We start from the raw sequence: 22,890 nt of genomic DNA, 5'->3' as shown, positions 1-22,890 counted from the left end.
CTTTTAAAAATAAATATATCCCTGAGAATCCCCTATAAAGAGATGGACCTGTCAAAAACCTGTCACTTCTGTTAGATTTCTACTACCTACTGTAAGTGACAGCAACATAGGAGAAAAGTAATTTATGGCTCATTTTACTCTGGGAAAAAAAAATGTACTTCCTATTTGTATAGGTTTGCACATATTTTAAATTTTACAGTTTTCCGCTGTAGTGCCCCTTTAAGTAGATTCTTGTAAACAGACTTTGTTTTGCCTCCGCCGGTCTCGGCCGCCTCACCACCGGAAATCTCGCCTCTTATATGTTGGCCACAAAGTTCTTAATTGTCTCGTAGCCTGGAAACCAAGTTCAAAGGTTTGTGTTGATGTCACCAGGATTGCCACGGCGGGAGCGAGGCAGGCTGGGAAAAGGGGACAGGCAGCCAGGACTGCCAGCGATCCTAAACAAACAGGCAGGCGCACACAATGCGGACGGACCTGTCTGAGCACCTGCCGCGGCAAAACACAAACTTTCTAAATATTTATTCTGGTGAGGAAACAGCCGCCCCGCCCAGAAAGCGGTTGAGGACGAGGCGGTCGGGTCACCGAGAGAGAATGCCGGGTGTTTTGTACAGACAAGCCCCCCCCCCCCACCCTCCCCAAAAAAAGAATGATGACAAACGATTTGATAATGATTTGACACACATACCGGCGGTGTGAGGTCGTGATTGGCTGCATTCTTTTATTTGTAATCACTCAGGAATGAGGTTACAGACTAACAGATAATACAGAGAGTGATGGCAGACAACTGATAGAAGGACATTATTCCAGGGGTGACAGTCGTCCTGTATTAACTGTCACCAATCAATAAACACGCTCATTGGATTACATCACTACCAGCAGGGTAAAAAAAAAAAAAAAATCAATAGTTTAGGATCTTTTTAGCAAATTTCCCACCATCTCAATACTCTGACAAGTTGGCATTTTTCCGTCCTTAAAGGACGACTGTAACGAGAGTGATATGGAGGCTGCCATATTTGTTTCCTTTTAAGCAATACCAGTTGCCTGGCTGTCATGCTAATCCTCTGCCTCTAATACTTTTAGCCATAGACCCTGAACAAACATGCAGCAGATCAGGTGTTTCTGACATTATTGTCAGATCTGACAAGATTAGCTGCCTGCTTGTTCCTGGTGTGATTCAGACATTACTGCAGCCAAATAGATCAGCAGGGCTGCCAGGCAACTGGTATTGCCTAAAAGGAGTGGTCCAAGGAAAAGCAAAATAAAAAATCCACTTTCCTGGGGCTTCTTCCAGCCCGTGGCATCCGTCCTGTGACCTCGCCGCAGCTCCGGAGGCTCCCTGGCCCCTCCGGTGGCGAAGCCGACCTTGCCAGGAGGTCGGCTTCCGCGTCGGCTCTCTCTGCGCTCCAGCGTGCGGTTCACTGGTCGCGCTGATGTCATCTGGACTGTACAGCGCAGGCACAGTAGTTCTGCGCCTGCACTGTACAGTCCAAATGCCGTCCGTGCGACTGACAGCGGACACATCCAAGCGTAATAAAAATATAAAAAAATCCACTTACCTCGGGCTTCCTACAGCCCCTGCCTGCCGTTCTGTGCCCCCACCGCAGCTTCTCTCCATGCTGGTGGTCCTGCGAGCGGCGCAGTAGGAATCCTCCGCTGAGGGGACCCAGGACCACCAGCAGGGAGTGGAGATGTGGCGAGGGCACAGAACGGCCGGCAGGGGCTGTAGGAAGCCCGAGGTAAGTGGACTTTTTTATTTTTATATTACGCTTGGATGTGTCCTCTATAAGGAAAAATATGGCAGCCTCCATTGTCCCTCTCACTTCAGGTGCCCTTTAAAGGGAAGCTGAAGTGAGAGAAATGTGGAGGCCACCATCTTCATTCCCTTATAAACAATGCAGGTTGCCTGGCTGTCATGCTGAGCTTTTGGCTTTAGTTGTGTTTGAGCCACAGCCCTGCAACAAGCATGCAGCCACTAAGGTCACAACAGAGTCACAGTATCTGATCTGCATGCTGATTCTGGGCCAGTGACTTAAAGTGTACCGGAGATGAAAAGTAAAAATTTGATACTTACCCGGGGCTTCCTCCAGCCCCATAAGCTCATCTGAGTCCCTCGCCGTCCGCCTGCGGTCTGCCGGTCAGCCCCGGTAACAGCTCAGTCGCGTCAGTCGGGGTTTTCTGCGCATGCGCGGGAGGTCCACACATGTGCAGTAGACCCAGACTGGACAGCAGACCGCGGGAGGACAGCGAGGGACTCGGATGAGCTTATGGGGCTGGAGGAAGCCCCGGGTAAGTATTAAATCTTTTCATCTCTGGTATACTTTACGGTGGCCATACATCTGTAGACTTGGTGGCCGATAGATCATCAGATTTGATAATTATTGAATCTGATGAAAATCGGTGCGGCCAAGAGCATGCCCAATCGACAATTTGACCAATTTCAAGCTAAAAGTGAACCCTATGTGAGACACCGGGAGCCATGTGCGGACGCAAGACGGTAGGAGCTACAAGAACGTTACAAGGCGTCGCTGGAGGCTTGGTGAGTATTGTATTCCCTGCAAACCACCCAAAACACAGTCCCCCTTATTCCCTCAGGCATGCCAGTTAGTTGAGACTTCTGGATAACAGGGACGTTGCTGTACTGTAACCATGCAGGGCTTTACCGCCCCGTCCACAGTGTGCGAAAAGTACCGTCACTGAACCCTATCCCATAGAGCCATATCTGGATGTGTGCCTGGCTTTCAGGTACCTAGTTACAACCGCCTAACACCGAAAGGCAGCCGCAAGGTGGCTCCCCCAGGACCGCGTAACGCCGATCGGCGTCAAGTCCTGGGGGAGTGGTTTGCAGGGGATTGCGCACACATCCCTGCTTGAGTCATCAGTCTACGAGCGGCAATCGCCACTAGCAGACTGTTAGAAGGGGACAACCGTGTCACTCGGCTGTCCCCTAGAGAGGCTCCGAACACAATCGCCTCTCATAGGCTGATGCCTGAGAGGATCACTCCGATTGGCCATTGGGGGAGGGAGGGATTTGGTGACGGCTGGAGGGAGCAGCATATGGTCCTTAAAGTGAACCAGAGAAGAAGCACCCTCATGTATTTTACCATATATATCACTGGGAACATTAGAAGAAACCTACCATGCTCTCTGTTTCATTCTTCACTGCTCAGCCTGCTTGTTATCAGCCCTGATAAAATCCCTGACTGAGCATTCAGTCTGGCTTTTCTCAGGGATCATTATAGCCGGATCATCATATTTCAAGTCCAAGCTCTGCTATAATGACTCAGCTATAATGATTCCTGAGCAAAGCCAGACTGAATGCTCAGTCCGGGATTTTATCAGGTCTGATAAGAAACAAGCTGTGCAGTGCAGAATGAAACAGAAAGCATGGTAGGTGTTTTCTAATGTTCCCACTGATCTATATGGTAAAATACACAGTGAAGAATGAAACAGAGAGCATGGTAGTAGTTTCTTCTAATGTTCTCAGTGATATATATGGTAAAATACATGAGGGTGCTTCTTCTCTGGTTCACTTTAAGAGGTTAAGAGATGATTGGCATATTCAGGAGTGATGCATCACGGTAAACCACAGTTGCTCAATCAAAGCTGAATTACTGCAAATATCTTCTGTTTTAAGAAGGCAGAATTACATTGAACCCACATAACACACCCTTCCTATAATTGTTATGTGGTGTGTGTGTGTGGGTAGCCGCTTTATAAAAACATTTTACCGTTTATGTATAACCTGGGTCTTTTAAGGATAGAAAATGGCCAGGGAGTTTAAGAAGCATTGTAATATGTCAGGGAGTCCCTGACATTGCGGCGGGTTGGAGGTTCATATTGGCAGGCGTTCACAAGTCAGGAACTCCCTGCATTTGGGCTATAAGGGCTCGTTTCCACTATCGCGAATCCGCATGCGTCCAACGCATGCGGATTCGCACATGGTATGCAAGTGAATGGGCCTGTTTCCACTGTTGCGTTGGTGATGTGCGTTTTTTTGAGCGGTGAAAAAACACACAAAAGAGCCAACGAATTCGCCTGAGAATGGAATGCATGCGAATCGCATGCAATGTATTTAATAGGGAATTTGCATGCGTTTTCTGCCGCGAATTCGCATAGGTACCAATGTAAATTCACACAGGCAGTGACATGGTTAAAATCGCATATACCCTCACCTATGCGAATTCGCGGCAAAAAACGCATGGGGAATCGCATCCGCATGCTATTTTATCAGCGGTGGAATCCAGGCGATTACGCACCGCTATAGTTGAAACAAGCCCTTAGATGCAGTGACTTTTTCCCCACTTTTGAGGGAGAAAAATTGAATCTTATAGTCCCAAAAATACAGTACACAGTGGGATGCGAAAGTTTGGGCAACCTTGTTAATCGTCATGCTTTTCCTGTGTAAATCGTTGGTTGTTATGATAAAGTCAGTTAAATATATCATATAGGAGACACACACAGTGAGATTTGAGCAGTGAAATGAAGTTTATTGGATTTACAGAAAGTGTGCAATAATTGTTTAAACAAAATTAGGCCGATGCATAAATTTGGGCACTACAAAAAAAGAAATTAAATCAATATTTAGTAGATCCACCTTTTGCAGAAATTACAGCCTCTAAACACTTCCTGTAGGTTCCAATGAGAGTCTGGATTCTGCTTGAAGGTATTTTGGACCATTCCTCTTTACAAAACATCTCTAGTTCATTCAGGTTTGATGGCTTCCGAGCATGGACAGCTCTATTTAAGGCCTGGTGCACACAGAGCGGTTTTTGAAGCGATCCGCAAACCGCTTCCGCCTTGGAAAACGCTTGGCTAATGTATCTCAATGGGCTGGTGCACACTGGCGGTTTGCGGTTTTTAGCGAACCGCAAACATGGGTCCTGCAGCACTTTTGCAGTTTGCAGAAGCGTTACTGCCTCAACTCAAAGTATAGCAAAATCTCAAACTGCTGTGGAAAACGCTAGATCAGAGCGGTTTTCCAGGCGTTTTTGTTACAGAAGCGGTTCAGTAACAGCTTTTACTGTAACAATATTTGTAATCTGTTACACAAAAACACACCCAAAAACGCTAAGCACGTTTAGAAAACCTCTCTAAACATGCCTAGAATCGCTCTGAAATCTGCTCCACAAACCTCTAGCGTTTTGAGGATCTGCTAGCGGTTTTGGTGTGCACTGGGCCTAACCCACACCACAGATTTTCAGTTATATTCAGGTCTGGGGACTGAGATGGCCATTCCAGAACATTGTACTTGTTCCTCTGCATGAATGTCTTAGTGGATTTTGAGCAGTGTTTATGGTTGTTGTCTTGTTGAAAGATCCAGTCCCGGCGCAGCTTCAGTTTTGACACCAATTCCTGAACATTGGTCTCCAGAATCTGCTGATACTGAGTGGAATCCATGCGTCCCTCAACTTTGACAAGATTCCCAATCCCTGCACTGGCCACACAGCACCACAGCATGATGGAACCAACCACCATATTTTACTGTAGGTAGCAGGTGTTTTTCTTGGAATGCTGTGTTCTTTTACCTCCATGCATAACGCCCCTTGTTATGCCCAAATAACTCAATTTTAGTTTCATCAGTCCACAGCACCTTATTCCAACATGAAGCTGGTTTGTCCAAATGTGCTTTAGCATGCCTCAAATGGCTCTGTGCTGTGGGTGGAGAAAAGGCTTCCTCTGCATCACTCTCGCATACGCATACAGCATCTCCTTGTGCGCCGAATGGTTGAACGATGCACAGTGACTCCACCTGCAGCAAGATGATGTTGTAGGTCTTTGGTGCTGGTCTGTGGGAAGATTCTGACTGTTCTTGCTTCTGCTTTTCGGAGATTTTACTTGGTCTGCCACTTAAAGCCTTAACTTGAACTGAGCCTGTGGTCTTCCATTTTCTCAATATGTTCCCAACTGTGGAAACAGACAGCTGAAATCTCTGACACAGCTTTCTGTATCTTTCCTCTAAACCATGATGGTAAACAATGTTTGTCTTCAGGTCATTTGAGAGTTGTTTTGAGACCCCCCATGTTGCTACTCTTCAGAGGAGGGAAACTTACAACTGACCCCCTTAAATACTCTCTTTCTCATAACTGGATAAACCTGTGTATGTAGGTCAGGGGTCACTAAGCTTACCAAGCCAATTTACGTTTCAATAATTAGTTCTAAAGCTTTTGGAATCAATAAAATGACAACAGTCCCCAAATGTGTTTATATTTGAGAACAGAGGCACCAAAAGAATAAAAACAGTATTTAAAAGTTTTAAAAAAATTTTTGCGTGGGAGGCAGTGGTGGACTTACCTCCCGCAAGCAGACACAACACTGTGTATTCAAACAAAGGGAATATTTATTGGTATACTCCAAGGGTAGATCGCAACGCGTTTCGCAGGTCAAGCCCGCTTCATCAGGCAAATACAGGACGGAGCACACAACAGCAGTATGTCCAGATAGCACTTGGCGCCTCAGACTGAGACGCCAAGTGCTACCTGGACATCCTGCTGTTGTGTGCTCCGTCCTGTATTTGCCTAATGCCAAAATTTTTAAAACTTTTAAATACTGTTTTTATTATTTTGGCGCCTCTGTTCTCAAATATAAACACGTCTTATATCCACCCTCGGTGGAGGGGGATACCCCTTCTTGTTTTACAGTCTACAGAGAGCGACTTCTTAATCCTGAGTGGGGACAGGCTAATCTCCTCACCTGCTTATACAGTGGTTACCTGGAGGTAACCCTGCTTTGTGAGTATCTAATTTATACTCGTTCCATTATCCAATTGCCTTAACATACTACACCATATTGGGCTCTCGGTTCTTTTTCTTTTTTCAACAGTCCCCAAATGTATGCCCCTGCCTAATTATATTTAAACAATTATTGCACACTTTCTGTAAATCCAATAAACTTCATTTCACTTCTCAATTATCACTGTGTGTGTCTCCTATATGATATATTTAACTGACATTTTTTATCGTAACAACCAACCATTTATACAGGAAAATCATGAAGATTAACAAGGTTGCCCAAGGTAGTCCATCTCCTCATGGGGATTGTCAGTGTTTTCTTTGTTTTTAAAAGCATTTTCTGAATGCCAGTTGCTAAGTCTAAGGGCCCGTTTCCACTAGAGCGAATCTTCTGGCGTTTCCTGCATGCAGATTCGCATAGACAATACAAGTCGATGGGACTGTTTCCACTTGTCAGGATTTCTGAGCGTTTTTCTGTGCAGAAAAAATCTGCACGGTAGACCCTGCAGAATTTGCATAACGCATACTGTAAAAACAAAGAAAATCCAGAGAATCCCCCATGAGGAGATGGACTAGTCCAAAACCTGTCGGTTCTGTCATGATTTTAACTGCTTACTTTTTTTTCCCCAGGAGTTGCCTGGCAGTCCTGCTGATCTCTTTGGCTGCAGTAGTGTCTCAATCACTCACCTGAAACAAGCATGCAGCTAATCTAGTCAGACTGCAGTCAGAGCATCTGATCTGCATGTTTGTTCTGGGACTATGGCTAAAAGTATTGGGGGCAGACGAATAGCAGGACTGCCAGGCAACTGGTATTGTTAAAAAGGAAATAAATATCACAGCCTCCATACATTTTTCACTTCAGGTTCCCTTTTAATACTGCAGTGCCAACAAGAATATGAGGTCTGTTCCTGATGTGTACAAACAATGGTGGGTCTCTGACCATGAGCAACATGTGATCTCTGGCGAGGAAAGGGTAAAGCGTAGCTGGATACGCAGACACCTCTCACGTCTGATAAACGATTCACTCTCTAGAGACGGCAAAGCTGTTCATTTAATTGCGGGCAGAGTGAAGCATTTAGATAAGTCCCTTTAAGCCTACACCTGAGGGTTGTGTCACCAATTAGCCACCCAGGGCACTGAGGCATTCTGGGAGTTATGCTATCGCTTAGCGTGACTGGAGGAATACCAGGAGGGAGGGAAGAATGACACCTATGCCAGGAATTCACACTTCATACTCCTCTGGCAGTAATGAAATTCTCTAGGCTGACGCATCAAACTCCGACCCAGTTACCACAGGTGGTCACATTATGGGAAACCGCTAGGCGTAAGGGGGGCTGGTGCCCAGTCGTACCCCTGTCCATTCTCGCTAGGCTGGTCATTGCGTCCACTTCCATCGCCAACATCACCCAAATACTCACGTGTCTCCCCGGTTCCGATGCCGCCAACTCCATCCCTCGGTTCCGGGACACAGATCGGTGTTGTGCAAAAGCATGGGAATCCCCATTAGGCATGAAACCCACTATGAGCGATTTTCTGAGCGCTTTATGATTTGAAAAGCTCTTGCTGATGCAATGCTATGGGTGTGATCACACTCGAGCGAAGTGATTTTATAAAAATCCCCCATAGCATTGCATTAGCAAGAGCTTTACAAATCACTGGCGCTTAGAAAAGGCTGCTAGTGGGTTTGAGCCCTTAGGGATGATCAGTGAGATGCAAATATTTATTAAATAGTCTCAAACTAAGAGGCACAATTAGTGACCCAATTAGTGACCACGTGGGGGGGTTCAGCTCCTCCCCTTCTGCAGAGTAGCACAGGGGAGCAGTTGCAGGGTAGGAACACAGCTCAAAGTTCATAATGCAAGTCAATGGGCCGCATGAAAAAACGGATATGGTTGCGTTCTGCAATGTGCGTTTTTTAAAACGCCGGTGTTGCTGCATATTTTTCCAAAACGCATCTAAAGCACACATAATGAAAGTCAGTGGTGAAGCAGAGGTATGGCATTGTCAGGGCTGTGGAGTCGGAGTCATTTTGGTTACCTGGAGTTGGGAGTCGGAGGTTTCAAAAACTGAGGAGTCGGAGTTGGATGATTGTTGTACAGACTCCACAGCCCTGTGCGTTTTACTGCATTTTTTATGCGTTTGGTATGTGTTTTTTTTTTTTTAAACAAAGTTTGATGATGCATTTCCGCTTCCTGTTGACTTCCTAGTGATTTGCATAAAACAAATAAAAACAAATAAAAATAAAGAAAAACACAAGCAAACCGCATATGCGGGGTTTTGCAAGAGATCGCGTGCGCATCTCTGCTTTAAGCTCCGCTATTGGTCTCACAGCGGCGATCGTACAGCGCTGAGATCTAAGGCAGCGCTGTACTGGGGACAGCTGTGTGACACGGCTGTCCCCCTGGGAGGCACAGGAGCGATCGGCTGTCATAGGCTGATGCCTGTGACAGCCGATTGATGTGATTGGCTGGCGGTGGGAGGGAGGGATGGGAATTAAAAAAACAAAACAAAAAAAAAACCCTAAATGTATTGAAAAATATATAAATAAATACAAATAAAAATAAACAAACATCCCTGAATCGATCAGAGTCCACCAACAGAAAGCTCTGTTGGTGGGCAGAAAAGGGGGGGGGGGCGGAAATAACTAGTGTGCTGAGTTGTACGGCCCTGCAGTGAGGCCTTAAAGCTGCAGTGGCCTAAATCGTAAAAAATAGCCTGGTCACTAAGCCTACGGTCCTGAAGTGGTTAAATCAGAAACAGTGGCACTGATGTGCTCCTCCAGGTGGCAATGTGCTGTTCTTATACTGCTTACAATGATGCACATTGGAAACTCTCGAGGGCCACATAAAATGGCAAGGAGGGCCGCATTCAGCCCGCGGGCCTTGCGTTTCACACCTCTGCCATACACCCTGAACAAGCATGCAGCAGATCAGGTGTTTCTGACAAAAATCTGACAAGATTAGCTGCATGCTTGTTCCAAGTGTGATTCAGACACTACGGCAGCCAAAAAGATCAGCAGGGCTGCCTGGCAACTGGTATTGTTCAAAAGGAAGTAAATATGGCAGCTACCATATACATCTCACTTCAGGATCCCTTTAAAAAAAAAGGACACCTGAGGCGAAAGGTAACTAATTAAATAAACAATTGCATTTATCTTCCTGCTCCTAAAAATGACTTAAGATATTCCACAGTTTTGTTTTATGTTTAAATCTACTTTTTAAGTTTTAAATGTTTTATTGTTTTTGCTCATTGACACATTCATTGAAGTATGCCAGAGCTAAAATGTATGAAATATTGATCCTTTATCTCTTTCCTGCTCTCAGAAGCCATTTTCTGCTAGGAAAGTGTTTTATAGTTGGAATTTCTTATCAGTGAGGGTCACACTGTAGTCACTTCCTGTTTGAGTCAGGACTGAATCAGCCACTTACATACCTGATATTTAACTCTTTCAGGCAGAGAAAGGAAAGGAAAAAAAAAAAAAAAAAAAAAAAAACATAACATAGTTATTTGTGTGCTAGGCACTGTACATACACATGTCTATCTCATCATGTCACATGTCACCTCGGGTATCCTTTAAGCCTAAGCCCTACCTACACTTTTTTAGCCCCCTGTGTACCTCATTTCCCTATAACATAAGTGTGGTTTTCGACCTAGATTTTCTAGCATGCCATGTTGCGGCATTGATCTCTGCCAGATCTGATCGTTATTATCGAATCAGCCAGCTACCGATGCAGAAAATAATTGGACAATGTATGGACAACCTTACAGGTCTTTGCCGGCCTGTAGAGCACTCCCAGCAGAAACGCGCCTATACCTGGAAGTCTGAAAAACATGACCTGCTAGTGACCTGCTGGGAAACACCAAAATTAGGATTATTACCCACAGAAGAGGAGGCCAAGGAGGATTAGCCAGGGAAAAAGGATCTGTCTAATCTCACGTGAATTCCCATAATCCCTCTGGTATTTCTGCACAGCTCCTCACACACAATCTGGCCGGATAAGGAGCCACACAATGACAGCGTGAGAGGTGACAATAGCTGCGTGACAGACAGGCGCACTATCAGCGGCTATATGGGGACAATGACATCATCACAGGGTCACCGGATGACATTCTCATTGTTAGGATTCAGGGGCAGCGTGGGACAGGCTGTATACGAGAGATGGAGGAATATACAGAAGATCCCGCCACCACTTCCTGCCAGGGGAAGATAAAATGGTATAAACATAACAATAATGGTTTTGTTTTTTTTCTAAAAGTTATCCTCAAGTCCATCAAACAACGCATGATTCACAGGATAGCGTCCTCCCTACGGGACGATTCATGCAAAAATCTAACATACTGTGTGTGTAACGTTAAAGATCTTGTTTAGCTTTTGTCATCTACAATCCATTATGTATTTATATAGCAGTGACATCTTTTGCAGCACTTTACAGAATACAGTCATGTCACTGACTGTCATCAGAGGAGATCACGATCTCACCATACCATTCTACCACAGTCATAGTGTAATGTTCTACCATATTATTATTATTATTATGTATTTATACAGCAGTGACATCTTCTGCAGCACTTTACAGAGTACTTAGTCATGTCACTGACTGTCCTCAGAAGAGCTCACAATTTAATCCTACCATAGTCATAGTGTCATGTCCTACCATATAATTATGTATTTATATAGCACTGACATCTTCTGCAGCACATTACAGAGTATAGAGTCATGTCACTGACTGTCCTCAGATGAGATCACAATCTCACCATACCATACCATCCTACCATAGTCATAGTGTAATGTTCTACCATATTATTATTATTATGTATTCATACAGCAGTGACATCTCCTGCAGCACTTTACAGAGTACATAGTCATGTAATCTAATCCTGCCACAGTAAGGGCCCATTTACACTTGAGCTGGAATTGCGCGATTCCCGCTCAGCGCACACCGCTAGCGGTTTTTAAAAAATGCTAGCCCATGTTAGCTTATGGTAGTGTTCTCACTGCCGCGTTTGCGGTTAGCGTTAACCGCAAACGCGTAACATCGCGATCGCTTCCAAAACGCTGCAGTGCCCAGTGATTTTTCCACGTTAATCACGGAAAAAAAATCACTCCCGCAAAACGCTAGCAGTAATCGCCAGCGTTTTGCGATTCTAGGTGTGAATGGGGCCTTATAGTCGAGGCTGTAGAGCCGGAGCAATTTTGGGTTCTGGAGTCGAAGTCGGTGGTTTAAATAAACTGAGGAGTCGGATGATTTTTGAACCAAATCCAAAATTAGACTTAAGGGCCCCATTCACACATAAAATCGCTAAGCGCTAGCGTTTTGCGCGAGTAATTTTACTTCGATTAGCACGAAATTCACTGCGATTCAGACCAATCGCAATCAACGCTTTACTAAGCACTGTACCGCGTTCGTTACAGAATCGACTCAAAACTGGGGCAGGTATCGTGTTTGCAATTGGCGCTAATTGCAAAACGCCCGTGATCTGCGCCAATTGAGGCAGTGAGAACACTGCCATAGACTAACAAAGCACTAGCGCTTTAGCAGGATTCGCCCGCTAATCGCTTAGGTGTGAATGTTACCTGAAATTCCGAGCATCTTATTGGCTGTCTGTACTGAGGAGTCTTGACGATAGAATAAGTGGGCAGTCAGTGCAGCAAAGGAGTCTGGGAAGGCCAGCAAAAAGGAGCAGGAAAATAGAGGATTGGCTCACTTTCTACTTTTGCATGGAATTCATATTTAGGAAATCAATTAGGTTTTCTTACAATATTGCACTTTTGAATTTAAAATTGATTTTGCCATTGTAACGATTTGACTCCATCAGAGATGCGCCATAAATTCGATTCGTACGCCGACTTCTGGAAATATTTAAAGTGAACCGGAGGTGAGGGTGATATGGAGGCTGCCATATTTATTTCCTGTCAAACAATACCAGTTGCCTGGCAGCCCTGTTCATCTATTAGGCTGCAGTAGTGGCTGAAGTATACCAGAAACAAGCATGTAGCTAATCTCATCAGATCTGACAATAATATCAGAAACACCTCGTCTGCTGCATGCTTGTTCAGGGTCTATGGCTAAACATATTAAGGTGGCCATACACTGGTCGATTCGCCATCAGATTCGACCAACAGATAGATCCCTCTCTGATCGAATCTGATCAGAGAGGGATCGTATGGCTGCCTTACTGCAAACAGATTGTGAACCAATTTCAGCCTGAAACCGTTCACAATCTGTGGTGGTGGTGGTGGTGCTGCTGCGCCGCTCCCCCCCTCGCCCACCCGCCCGCATGCATATATTACCTGCTCCGCCGGCGCAACTCCCCAGGTCTCTGCTGTCTTCCTCTCCGCTCTGGTCTGGTCTCCAGCATGCTTCACTTCTTCCTGCCCGGCAGTAAGTTTAAACAGTAGAGCGCCCTCTACTGTTTAAACTTCCTGCCGGGCAGGAAGAAGTGAAGCATGCTGGAGACCAGACCAGACCAGAGTGGAGAAGACAGCAGAGACAAAGGGACTCACGCCAGCCGGAACAGGTAATGTATACCCGCTGTATTGCGTCAGTCGTCAGGCATTAGAACGCCGCTATCGACGCACTCCCGACCCGCCGGCGATCGACAAAAATCGGTCATTCTGTCAGCGGTGTGCGCGGCGATTTCACAGCCGATTCAATCACTGTGATCGAATCGGCCGTATATCGGCAGGAAAATAGTTAGGTGTATGGGCCCCTTTAGAGGCAGAGGATCAGCAGGGCAGCCAACCAGGCAGCTGGTATTGCTTAAAGGGAAGGTTCAGGGACTAGCTAAAAAAAATAAAAATCCATTTCCACTTACCTGGGGCTTCCTCCAGCCCGTGGCAGGCAGGAGGTGCCCTCGGCGCCGCTCCGCAGGCTCCCGGTGGTCTCCGGTGGCCGACCCGACCTGGCCAGGCCGGCGGCCAGGTCGGGCCTCTTCTGCGCTCCATGGTGCGTTCCACGCCGGCGCGCTGACGTCATCGGACGTCCTCCGGGTTGTACTGCGCAGGCTCAGAACTACTGAGCCTGCGCAGTACAGCCCGGAGGACGTCCGATGACGTCAGCGCGCCGGCGTGGAACGCACCATGGAGCGCAGAAGAGGCCCAACCTGGCCGCCGGCCCGGCCAGGTCGGGTCGGCCACCGGGAGCCTGCGGAGCGGCGCCGAGGGCACCTCCTGCCTGCCACGGGCTGGAGGAAGCCCCAGGTAAGTGGAAATGGATTTTTATTTTTTTTAGCTAGTCCCTGAACCTTCCCTTTAAAACCTGAGTCAGCTGAGTACCTGATCTGCTGCGTGCTTGTTCACAGTCAATGGCTAAAAGTATTAGAGGCAGAGGATCAGAAAACTGCCAGGCAACTGGCATTGTTTAAAAAGGAAATAAATATGGCAGCTTTCATATCCCTCTCACCAGAGTCAGGAACTACTCATCAATTAACCAGCTGCTGGAAACCCACACAGCTGCCAGTTAATTGCTACCCAGCATAGATGAGCTCTTCAGAGCAAATTGTCATGGCTTTTGGGGCGCTAGTCTAGTTTAGGGGATTCAGCATCAGTGTGATTGGTTGGACAGCACCCTCTGGAACTGCTAGGTTGTAGTAAACTACCGGTACGCCCACATTCTTTGGCCAGCGTTACTTGGTTTTGATTAGGATTAGTTACAGCGTATTTCCAGTTCTGGTCAAACTAAAATTTTACATGGGGTTGAGTTTCTAGCTCAGCGCTAGTTTCTCACGGGTACTGTATGTGGGTCTCTGGAGGCTACAAAACAACCATTACCAGAATGCACTCTCTCCAACATGACCCATGGCAGCAGATGTCACATACTGTGTGATGAGCTCACCTGAGCTGTACGCAGACCCGCCTGCAGGCTGAGCCCAGGTGATTGTCATCAGAGAGCAGACCAGGAGCTGAGTAATGTCTGCTTACTGGCGTGTGTCATGTTTGTGAGCGTTCCATATGGGGTGGAACTATAAGCCCCAGCAGGTAAAACTAACTGAAAGGTTGTAATCCTCCCCTGCCTGGACAAACAAAAACTACAGCTAGCATTACACGCTGGTGTTTGTAGTTCCACCCCATGCTGGAAGCTCCCAGGTTCAGGATCGGCAGACCATAGGGGCTCTCAGCTACAGGTTCGAAATTTGGTCGCCAGTACAAGTGACTACAGTACATAAGCTCCCTTGCTGGCTGGGCATGCTGGCTCTTGTAGTCCTAACTTTGTACAACAATAATAGTTGTAAGATAAAAGGGTTACCCACCTTAAACTCCACAGAGAGTTGAGGGGTGTACTCCAAGGTCCAGAGACCCCTGACCAGCGTTGCCAACCTCTCGGTGACCTCTGCTTTGCCCCCACCAGTTGAGGGGTCTTCTGAAAGGTCCCTCTGCACCAGTCCATTGGGTCTTGTCCTGCTCAGCTCCGCTCTGTACTGCTCCATCCCAAGATACTCCGCCAGGAGGTCCGTATTGCTCAGGCACTGGACCACAGCGTTCATAAAGCAGGTGTTCCCATGGTTCTTGAGCCCTAGGACCCCGGGAACCTTATCATCAGCGCTCCAGGAAGGCATTTCCTGGCCCCTGGCTGCCCCCTGAGCCTTACCCAAGTTGTTGTTGCTGTCTCCTCCTTGCACCACCCTAAAGTCCTCCTGTGCGGCCCCTCGGCCGGGCTCCCCAGGGTGGCCCTTGTGTCTGAAGCCCCCATCATCGTCCTCCTGCTCCGGGTTGCCCCTGTCGATGTCCCCCAGGTGGGACAAACTGCTCAAAGTTCTCAAGACCCTCTGCATGAAATGTCCCACAGACTTCAGGGAGCGGCTCCTGAAGAGCTTCTTGGAGCCCTGGCTCTTGTCCTTGGTGCCTTTGGTTTCCTCCATGGCTTCACCTGTCTCTGCCCTACCTGCAGCTCTTGTATCTCCTGCAAGTTAGACCAGGAAGAAGGTAGGAAGGACTGTCTCTCTGCTCTAAGCTGCCAGCCTGCCTGTGTCAGTCACTAGGGGGGACCTCATGGTAGCTGAGAGGCTCACCTGGCAGGAGCAGAGGGGGGAGGTGGCCATAGCCCGGTCCGTGGGATTAGCTCTGTCACTTGTGCAGCTTGCTGGGACTGAGTGTGATGTGTGGGATGGATCCTCCTGGCTGCTCTGCTCCACCTCCTGTCTATGAATCTTATTAGCCTTACTTTCAAAGAAGACAAGAGGAGGAGAGACCCAGACAGGTTTGTGCAGTGTGAGAAGGAGAGGGGAGGGTGGCCTCTGCTGGTGGCTGCAGGTATAGCAGATGTTACATTCTTCTCATGTGTCAGATTACTACACATCAGACCTGACTTCATACATTCCAGCAGTTACATTGTCTGAATGGGCTGCCCATTAGCTTGAGAAATTTATATATATGTCAGACTCCCGCCCGTGGGCTAAATCTGGCCCTCAGAGCCATCAGATTTGGCCCTCAGGTGGTTTCCTCACTTTATATTAGGTTTGGCCCTCTTAAAGGGGAACTGAAAAGAGAGGTATATGGAGGCTGCCATGTTTATTTCCTTTTAACCTCCCTGGCGGTAAGCCCGTGCTGAGCACGGGCTATGCCGCCGGGAGGCACCGCTCAGGCCCCGCTGGGCCAATTTGCATAATTTTTTTTTTGCTGCACGCAGCTAGCACTTTGCTAGCTGCGTGCAGTGTCCGATCGCCGCCGCTACCCGCCGATCCGCCGCTATACGCGTCACCGCAGCTGCCCCCCCTCCCAGACTCCGTGCGCTGCCTGGCCAATCAGTGCCAGGCAGCGCCGTGGGGTGGATCGGAGTCCCCTTTGACGTCACGACGTCGGTGACGTCATCCCGCCCTGTCGCCATGGCGACGGGGGAAGCCCTCCAAGAGATCCCGTTCTTTGAACGGGATCTCTTGATCTCCGATCGCCGGCGGATTTTTACAAACCGCCAGGAGGGTTAATCAATACCAGTTGCCTAGCAGCCCTGCTGGTCTATTTCTCTGCAGTAGTATCTGAATAACACCAGAAACAAGCATGCAGCTAGTCTTGTCAGATCTGACTTTAAAGTCTGAAACACCTGATCTGCTGCATGCTTGTTCAGGGGCTATGGCTAATAGTATTAGAGGCAGAGGATCAGCAGGGCTGCCAGGCAACTGGTATTGCTTAAAAGGAAATAAACATGGCAGCCTCCATATACCTCTCTCTTCAGTTCCCCTTTAAGACCACCAGAGAAGCTATATTGAAGGGTAAGCCCTAGTGAACACGGTTAATCCAGCGCAGGAGAGTTGAGCGCAGCCGGCGCCACCGTAGGCCATAATAGGAATTACGGCTATAGCAGGCACAGGGAGTAACTTCGGCGCAGTCAGAAGACAGAGCTGAAGTTACTTTTAAAACACAATAATTCGGCTTCCAGCAATTGCTGGAAGCTGAAATATTTCATTCCCCACCATCCATAGCAGCCTGGAGGGGGAATAGTATTTAACATGGCCGGGAACTTGTGCAGCAGCATGATCAGCCATATACCGGCTGTGTCCTGCGCCCAAACCTCTCGTACGCAGCCCTAGATCATCAGAGAAGCCATATGTGGAGGAGGAAAGCTCTAGGTACCAGGGAAATTTATAGGAGAGGGAGGGGGCCACTAGACACCAGGGAACTGTACAGAGGAAGGAGGGGGCCACTAGACACCAGGGAACTGTATAGGGGAGGGATGGAGAACCACTAAACATCAGGGAATTGTATAGGGAAGGGAGGGAGAACCACTAAACACCAGGGAACTGTATAGATGAGGGAGGAGGGCCACTAGACACCAGGGAAGTGTATGGGGGAAGGAGGGAGGCACTAGACACTAGGAAACTGTATAGGGAATGGAGGGATGCTATTAGACACCAGGGAACGTTATGAGGGAGAGAGAAGGCCCATAGACATCAAGGTTGGACTACGACTTGGTTCCAAAGCTAAATTTCGTCTCACTTTGTATTTGAGTTTGACACCCATGGTTTAGAAGGAACTTGAAGTGAGAGGTATATGGAAGCTAACATATTTAGGTTTAAACAATACCAGTTGCCTGGCTGTCCTGCTGATCCTTTGCCTCTAATACTTAGCCATAGACCCTGAACAAGCATGCAGCAGATCAGATGTTTCTGACAAAAATCTGACAAGAATGGCTGCATGCTTGTTTCAGCTGACTGATCAGCAGGCCTGCTCGGCAACCTGTATTTTTTAAAAGAAAATAAATATGGCAGCCTCCATGTACTGTATCTCTCCTTTTAAAATAACCAGCTATCTTATGTAGATGGATTAATACATCAAAATAGGCTACCTGAGATTGAGCTACCTCATGTACCAGGTATGAAGCTTGCTACACACATCCAATTTTAACTGGCCAATGACTGACCAATGTGTACCACCTCCATGTAGCATGAGGTTCATCAGATTTTTAACTACGAACAGATTGTGTCAGTAAGTTCTCACTGCATGGAAGTGGTAAAATTGGCCAATCAAAATTGGATGTGTGTACCAGGCTGGTACACACTTTCAATTATGATTTGCCAATCACTGAGCAATTTTACTACCTCCGTGTAGTACATACATGTCAAACTCCGGCCAGGGAGCAAATTTGGCCTTCAGAGCTATCAAAATGGGCCCCCAAGTGGTTTCCCCACTTTGCATTATGTTTGGCCCACTCTAGACCAGCAGGGAAGCTGTATTGGAGGTGAAACCCTAGATCACCAGGGAAGTCATATGGGTGAGGAGCCTCCCCATATAGTTTTTCTGGTGATCTAAGGCCTAGGTTCTCAACGTGTGGTACACGTACCCCAGGGGATACTTCTGTTGGTTCCAGGGGGTACTCGGGCTTCATATACTTATCCAAGAATAACAAATTTAGAGTTTTAGAAAATGACCAATCTTATTTAATCAACACCAAATTAGTGTTTTAGCTAAGTAAACGCAATAGTAAATGCTTGGAAATTATTTAGAACCAATTATCATGTACTACGAGTAAATATATTTTTGTCAAGGGGTAATTGTGATGTTTACTATGCTAGTGGGGGGTACTTGGTGAGTACAGGGTTTTAAAAGGGGTACATGCCAATAAAATGTTAAGAAACACTGATCTAGGGCACTAGACCCAAGGGAACTTTATGGGGTGGCTTCTGGCCACCAGGGAACTGTATAGGGCAGCCAAGACCACTAGACTCCAGGGAACTGAATAGGGGAAGATGGCATTAGACATCAAAGAGGGAGGAGGGCCACTAGAAACCTGTGCAGTGTGTAGGGGAGTGAAGGAGGGCCTCTATTATTATTATTTATTGGATTTATTTAGCGCCAACATATTACGCAGCGTTGTACAATAAATAGGGTTACAGACAATGATAACAGGGGTGACAGAACAGTGCAGTTTCTAGGCTAAAATGCACCCAGGGCGAAGGTGTAAAAATTGCGCCCCCCCGAGCAAGGTATGGGTGCCCGCAGTATAGGTTAGCCAGGTCTAGTTGCACTTAGTATAGGTCCCCCCAGTATAGGTAGCCAGGCATAGGTGAGCTAGTATAGTTGCCCCCGCTATAGGTTAGTCAGGTAGGTGCCTCCAGTATAGGTAGCCAGTATAGTTGCCCCAAGTATAGGTTAGATAGGCAGGCACCCCCGGTATAAGTTAGTTAGGTAGGTGCCCCAGTACAGGTTAGCTAGTTGGGTGCCTCTAATATAGGTAGCCAGAATAGTTGCCCCAGCATAGGTTAGATAGGTAGATGCCCCCAGTATAGGATAGTTAGGTAGTGGCCTGCAATATAGGTAACCAGTATAGTTGCCAGTGCCACCTGTATAGGCTAGCTAGGTAGGTAGGTGCCCCCAATACAGGTTAGATAAGTGCCCCCAGTATAGGTTAGATAGGTAGCTGCCCCCCAGTATAGGTTAGATTAGGTAGCTGCCCCCAAGTGTAGGTTAGATTAGGTAGCTGCTCCCAGTATAGATTAGATAGGTAGCTGCCCCCCAGTGTAGGTTAGATTAGGTAGGTGCCCCCCAGTGTAGGTTAGATTAGGTAGGTGCCCCCCAGTGTAGGTTAGATTAGGTAGCTGCCCCCCAGTATAGATTAGATAGGTAGCTGCCCCCCAGTATAGGTTAGATTAGGTAGCTGCCCCCCAGTATAGGTTAGATTAGGTAGGTGCCCCCCAGTGTAGGTTAGATTAGGTAGCTGCCCTCCAGTATATATTAGATAGGTAACTGCCCCCCAGTGTAGGTTAGATTAGGTAGGTGCCCCCCAGTGTAGGTTAGATTAGGTAGGTGCCCCCCATCGTAGGTTAGATTAGGTAGCTGCCCCCCCAGTGTAGGTTAGATAGGTAGCTGCCCCCAAGTGTAGGTTAGATAGGTAGCTGCCGGGTGGAGGGGGCAGAAATGGAGCAAGTTCTAATGTGGGGGACTGTGTCAATGCTGTGGGGGACTCAGGGGGCAAAGAAGGAGTTTTATGGCGGAGGAGGAGACCCTCCTCCCTCCCTGCATACCAGCAGCAGCGGCGGAGGAGACCCGCATCTAGAAGAGCGGCGACGTCGGCAGGCTGTCATGCTTACTATTAGTGGCGGTATCCTCCAGTTCTTCTTCTGCAGCAGCGAGCGGCTCCATGACGTCACTCATCAGCGCCCCCTGCGTCCTCTCCATGGTTACACGCAGAGTCAGGCGCTGTACCTGTGGAGAGGACGCAGGGGGCTCTGCTGGGTGACGTCATGGAGCTGCTGCAGAAGAACTGGAGGATACCGCCACTAATAGTAACCGTGACAGCCTGACGCCGCCGATTTTCTAGATCGGGGTCTCCTCCAGTCAATGCTGCTGGTATGCAGGGAGGGAGGGAGAAAGGGAATGCCCGCCTCTCACAAACGTGCCTAGTTTATTTAATGGTAAATCCGGCCCTGGGCTCCCTCCTCCATTATAGCGCCCCCCTCCCAACAGCGCCCCGGGCGGCGGCACGCCCCGCACGGCCCTAGAAACGGGCCTGTGACAGAACAATACAGGTAATAGACAATAGATACAACAATGCAGGTAATAGCAAAAAGATACACAACACAATGCAGACAGTAGTACAATGCCAGATCATAAACTGGAGTGGTAGTGGTAACAAGTTCCAAATTCTGGGTAAAGTGCACACAGTCAAGTATGATACACAAGGGGAGAGGGCCCTGCCAAAGGCTTACAATCTAGAGGGAGGGGTTGGTGACACGAAAGGAGGGGGTGCAGCAAGAAGTTATTGGCAGAAAGGATTAGGGCAGTGTTGAGTTGATGTAGGCCTCCTTGAAGAAGTGAGTTTTGAGTGCTTTTTTGAAGGTGTTGGATGGGGGAAGCCTGATGGGCAGTGGGAGAGAGTTCCACAGGATGGGGGCAGCTCTAGTGAAGTCCTGTAGTCGTGCATGGGAGTGCGAGATGCGTGGGGTGGTAAGGAGGAGGTTGTTGGAGGAGCGAAGTGGGCGGCCAGGTGTATATCTGCTGACCAGGTTGGGCAGGACTTGTGTATGGATTTGTAGACCAAACATAGGACCTTGAAGCTAATTCTGAAGTGAATTGGAAGCCAATGAAGGGATTTGCGTAGGGCAGTCGTGGAGACAGAGTGGTGGGTTAAGGGCTTGATTCACAAAAGCGGGATAATGATTATCACACCCGCACTATGCTTCGCACACGGTTTACTCGCGCTATGACAAAGGTTTGCGCGCACTTAAGTGTGCTCACGCGAACGTTAACACATGCAAACCTTTGTGGTAGCGCGAGTAAACCGCGTGCGAAGCATAGCGCGGGTGTGATAAGCATTATCCCGCTTTTGTGAATCAAGCCTATGAGCGTTTGCTGATTTTTTTAAGCGCCGGCGATTTTGCAAATTGCCCCAAAAGAGCTTGTGCAATGATTCCCTATAACAGTGTTCACATGTAAGCATTTCGTTTTTATTGAAATCGCAAACGCGCTGCCTGTACCATGTTCTGAGCGCTTTGGCTCAATGGAAGGTATAGGGAAATCGCAATGCGCTTGAAAAAACGCTTCGTATACAAGACCTTAGATGAAATGTGGCCCTAGGCAAGATTGCACTTTTTGCCCCTCACTGATGGTCAACTGGCTTTTTTAGTTAGATTTGGTGAGGGTTAGCATCCACCCGGCCCCAAGACTCTCCCCAGGCCCTGGGCAACTGCCTAGAATTGCTTTGTGGATGAACCGGCTCTGGCAAGAAAGCAGCTGGATGTCACTGGGGAGGAGATGAGGCTCTATGAACTGGTGCAGCAGATATATTTTTAATTTGCAAAATAAGTAGTTTGTCTACAAAACGGTATTCAGTGGGTAGTTCATTGAAAGCATGTTCTGTTACATGTATATTAAATCCATGGCTAAACTGTGCAATTTGCAACAATCTGATCTGCACAGCCTTCAGAGAGCTTCTGTGTGGGAGGGTACAGAAGTGGGCCAAGTGACAGCTGCGTTTTCTGTAAGCTCATAGTGCCATTTATTGGACGTTATGGCAATGCCAGCGCCACGGACAGGAGGATGCAGATGTGGGCCAGCCGTTCTTTCCACTTCCAGTTTAAATTGGGCTCTGTGAGTTTCAGGAATACCCACCTCTTTTCAAATGTCTGTAAACCTAGGGTGTGTAGAGCAGCCCTGATGTATCGGAGGGATATCCGACCTGCCAGATCATTTCATCCAAGCGCAGGTTAAAGAAGGGGCGGAGGGAGAGGGCTATGGAGGTTGCCATGCTTATTTCCTTTTAAACAATACCAGTTGCCTGGCTGTCCTGCTGATCTTTCTGTCATCAGTAGAGTCTGAATCACACACCTGTAACAAGCATGCGGATAATCCAGTCAGAAACCTTTGATCTGCATGCTTGTTCAGGTTCTATGACTGGGGGAGAGGCCATTTTTCATATGCTGTGCGCGTTTTTGCATGGGTGTCGGCCACCATAGACTGGTGGCACCTGCTAGCATTCTATGGGAATCGTATCACGGGATGGTCGTAGTCAGCCAACTTCGCTACGCTGGAACTATGCGTAGTTTTACGCAATTATGCTTTGCCAAACTACGGCTTTGAAATGAAATATTCGCTTCGTATGCATTTCGTAGACTACGTGCTAAAATACGCAATTACATGTAGTGTGAAGCGTAGGTGCTTCTATGCGTACATTTCCCTTTCCAATGCGTAATTTTTTAAGCATACAATCTTACGCGGATAAATAGACGCGAA

General features: G+C 47.6%; 1 protein-coding gene across 1 annotated transcript in view; it reads right to left on the bottom strand.

The window, feature by feature from the left end:
- USP43 (ubiquitin specific peptidase 43) overlaps positions 1 to 15,804 on the bottom strand; it is a 130,783-nt gene extending 114,979 nt beyond the window's left edge. The window contains exon 1 of the mRNA XM_068263425.1: positions 14,979 to 15,804. Coding sequence (XP_068119526.1) covers positions 14,979 to 15,587 — 609 coding nt within the window. The 5' untranslated portion in view covers positions 15,588 to 15,804. The remainder of the gene's footprint in view (positions 1 to 14,978) is intronic.
- Positions 15,805 to 22,890: the final 7,086 nt, after the last annotated feature.

Source organism: Hyperolius riggenbachi, chromosome 12 (assembly GCF_040937935.1).
Source record: "Hyperolius riggenbachi isolate aHypRig1 chromosome 12, aHypRig1.pri, whole genome shotgun sequence".
NCBI classification, from domain to species: Eukaryota; Metazoa; Chordata; class Amphibia; order Anura; family Hyperoliidae; genus Hyperolius; species Hyperolius riggenbachi.
This window is presented reverse-complemented; position numbering and strand designations above follow the sequence as displayed.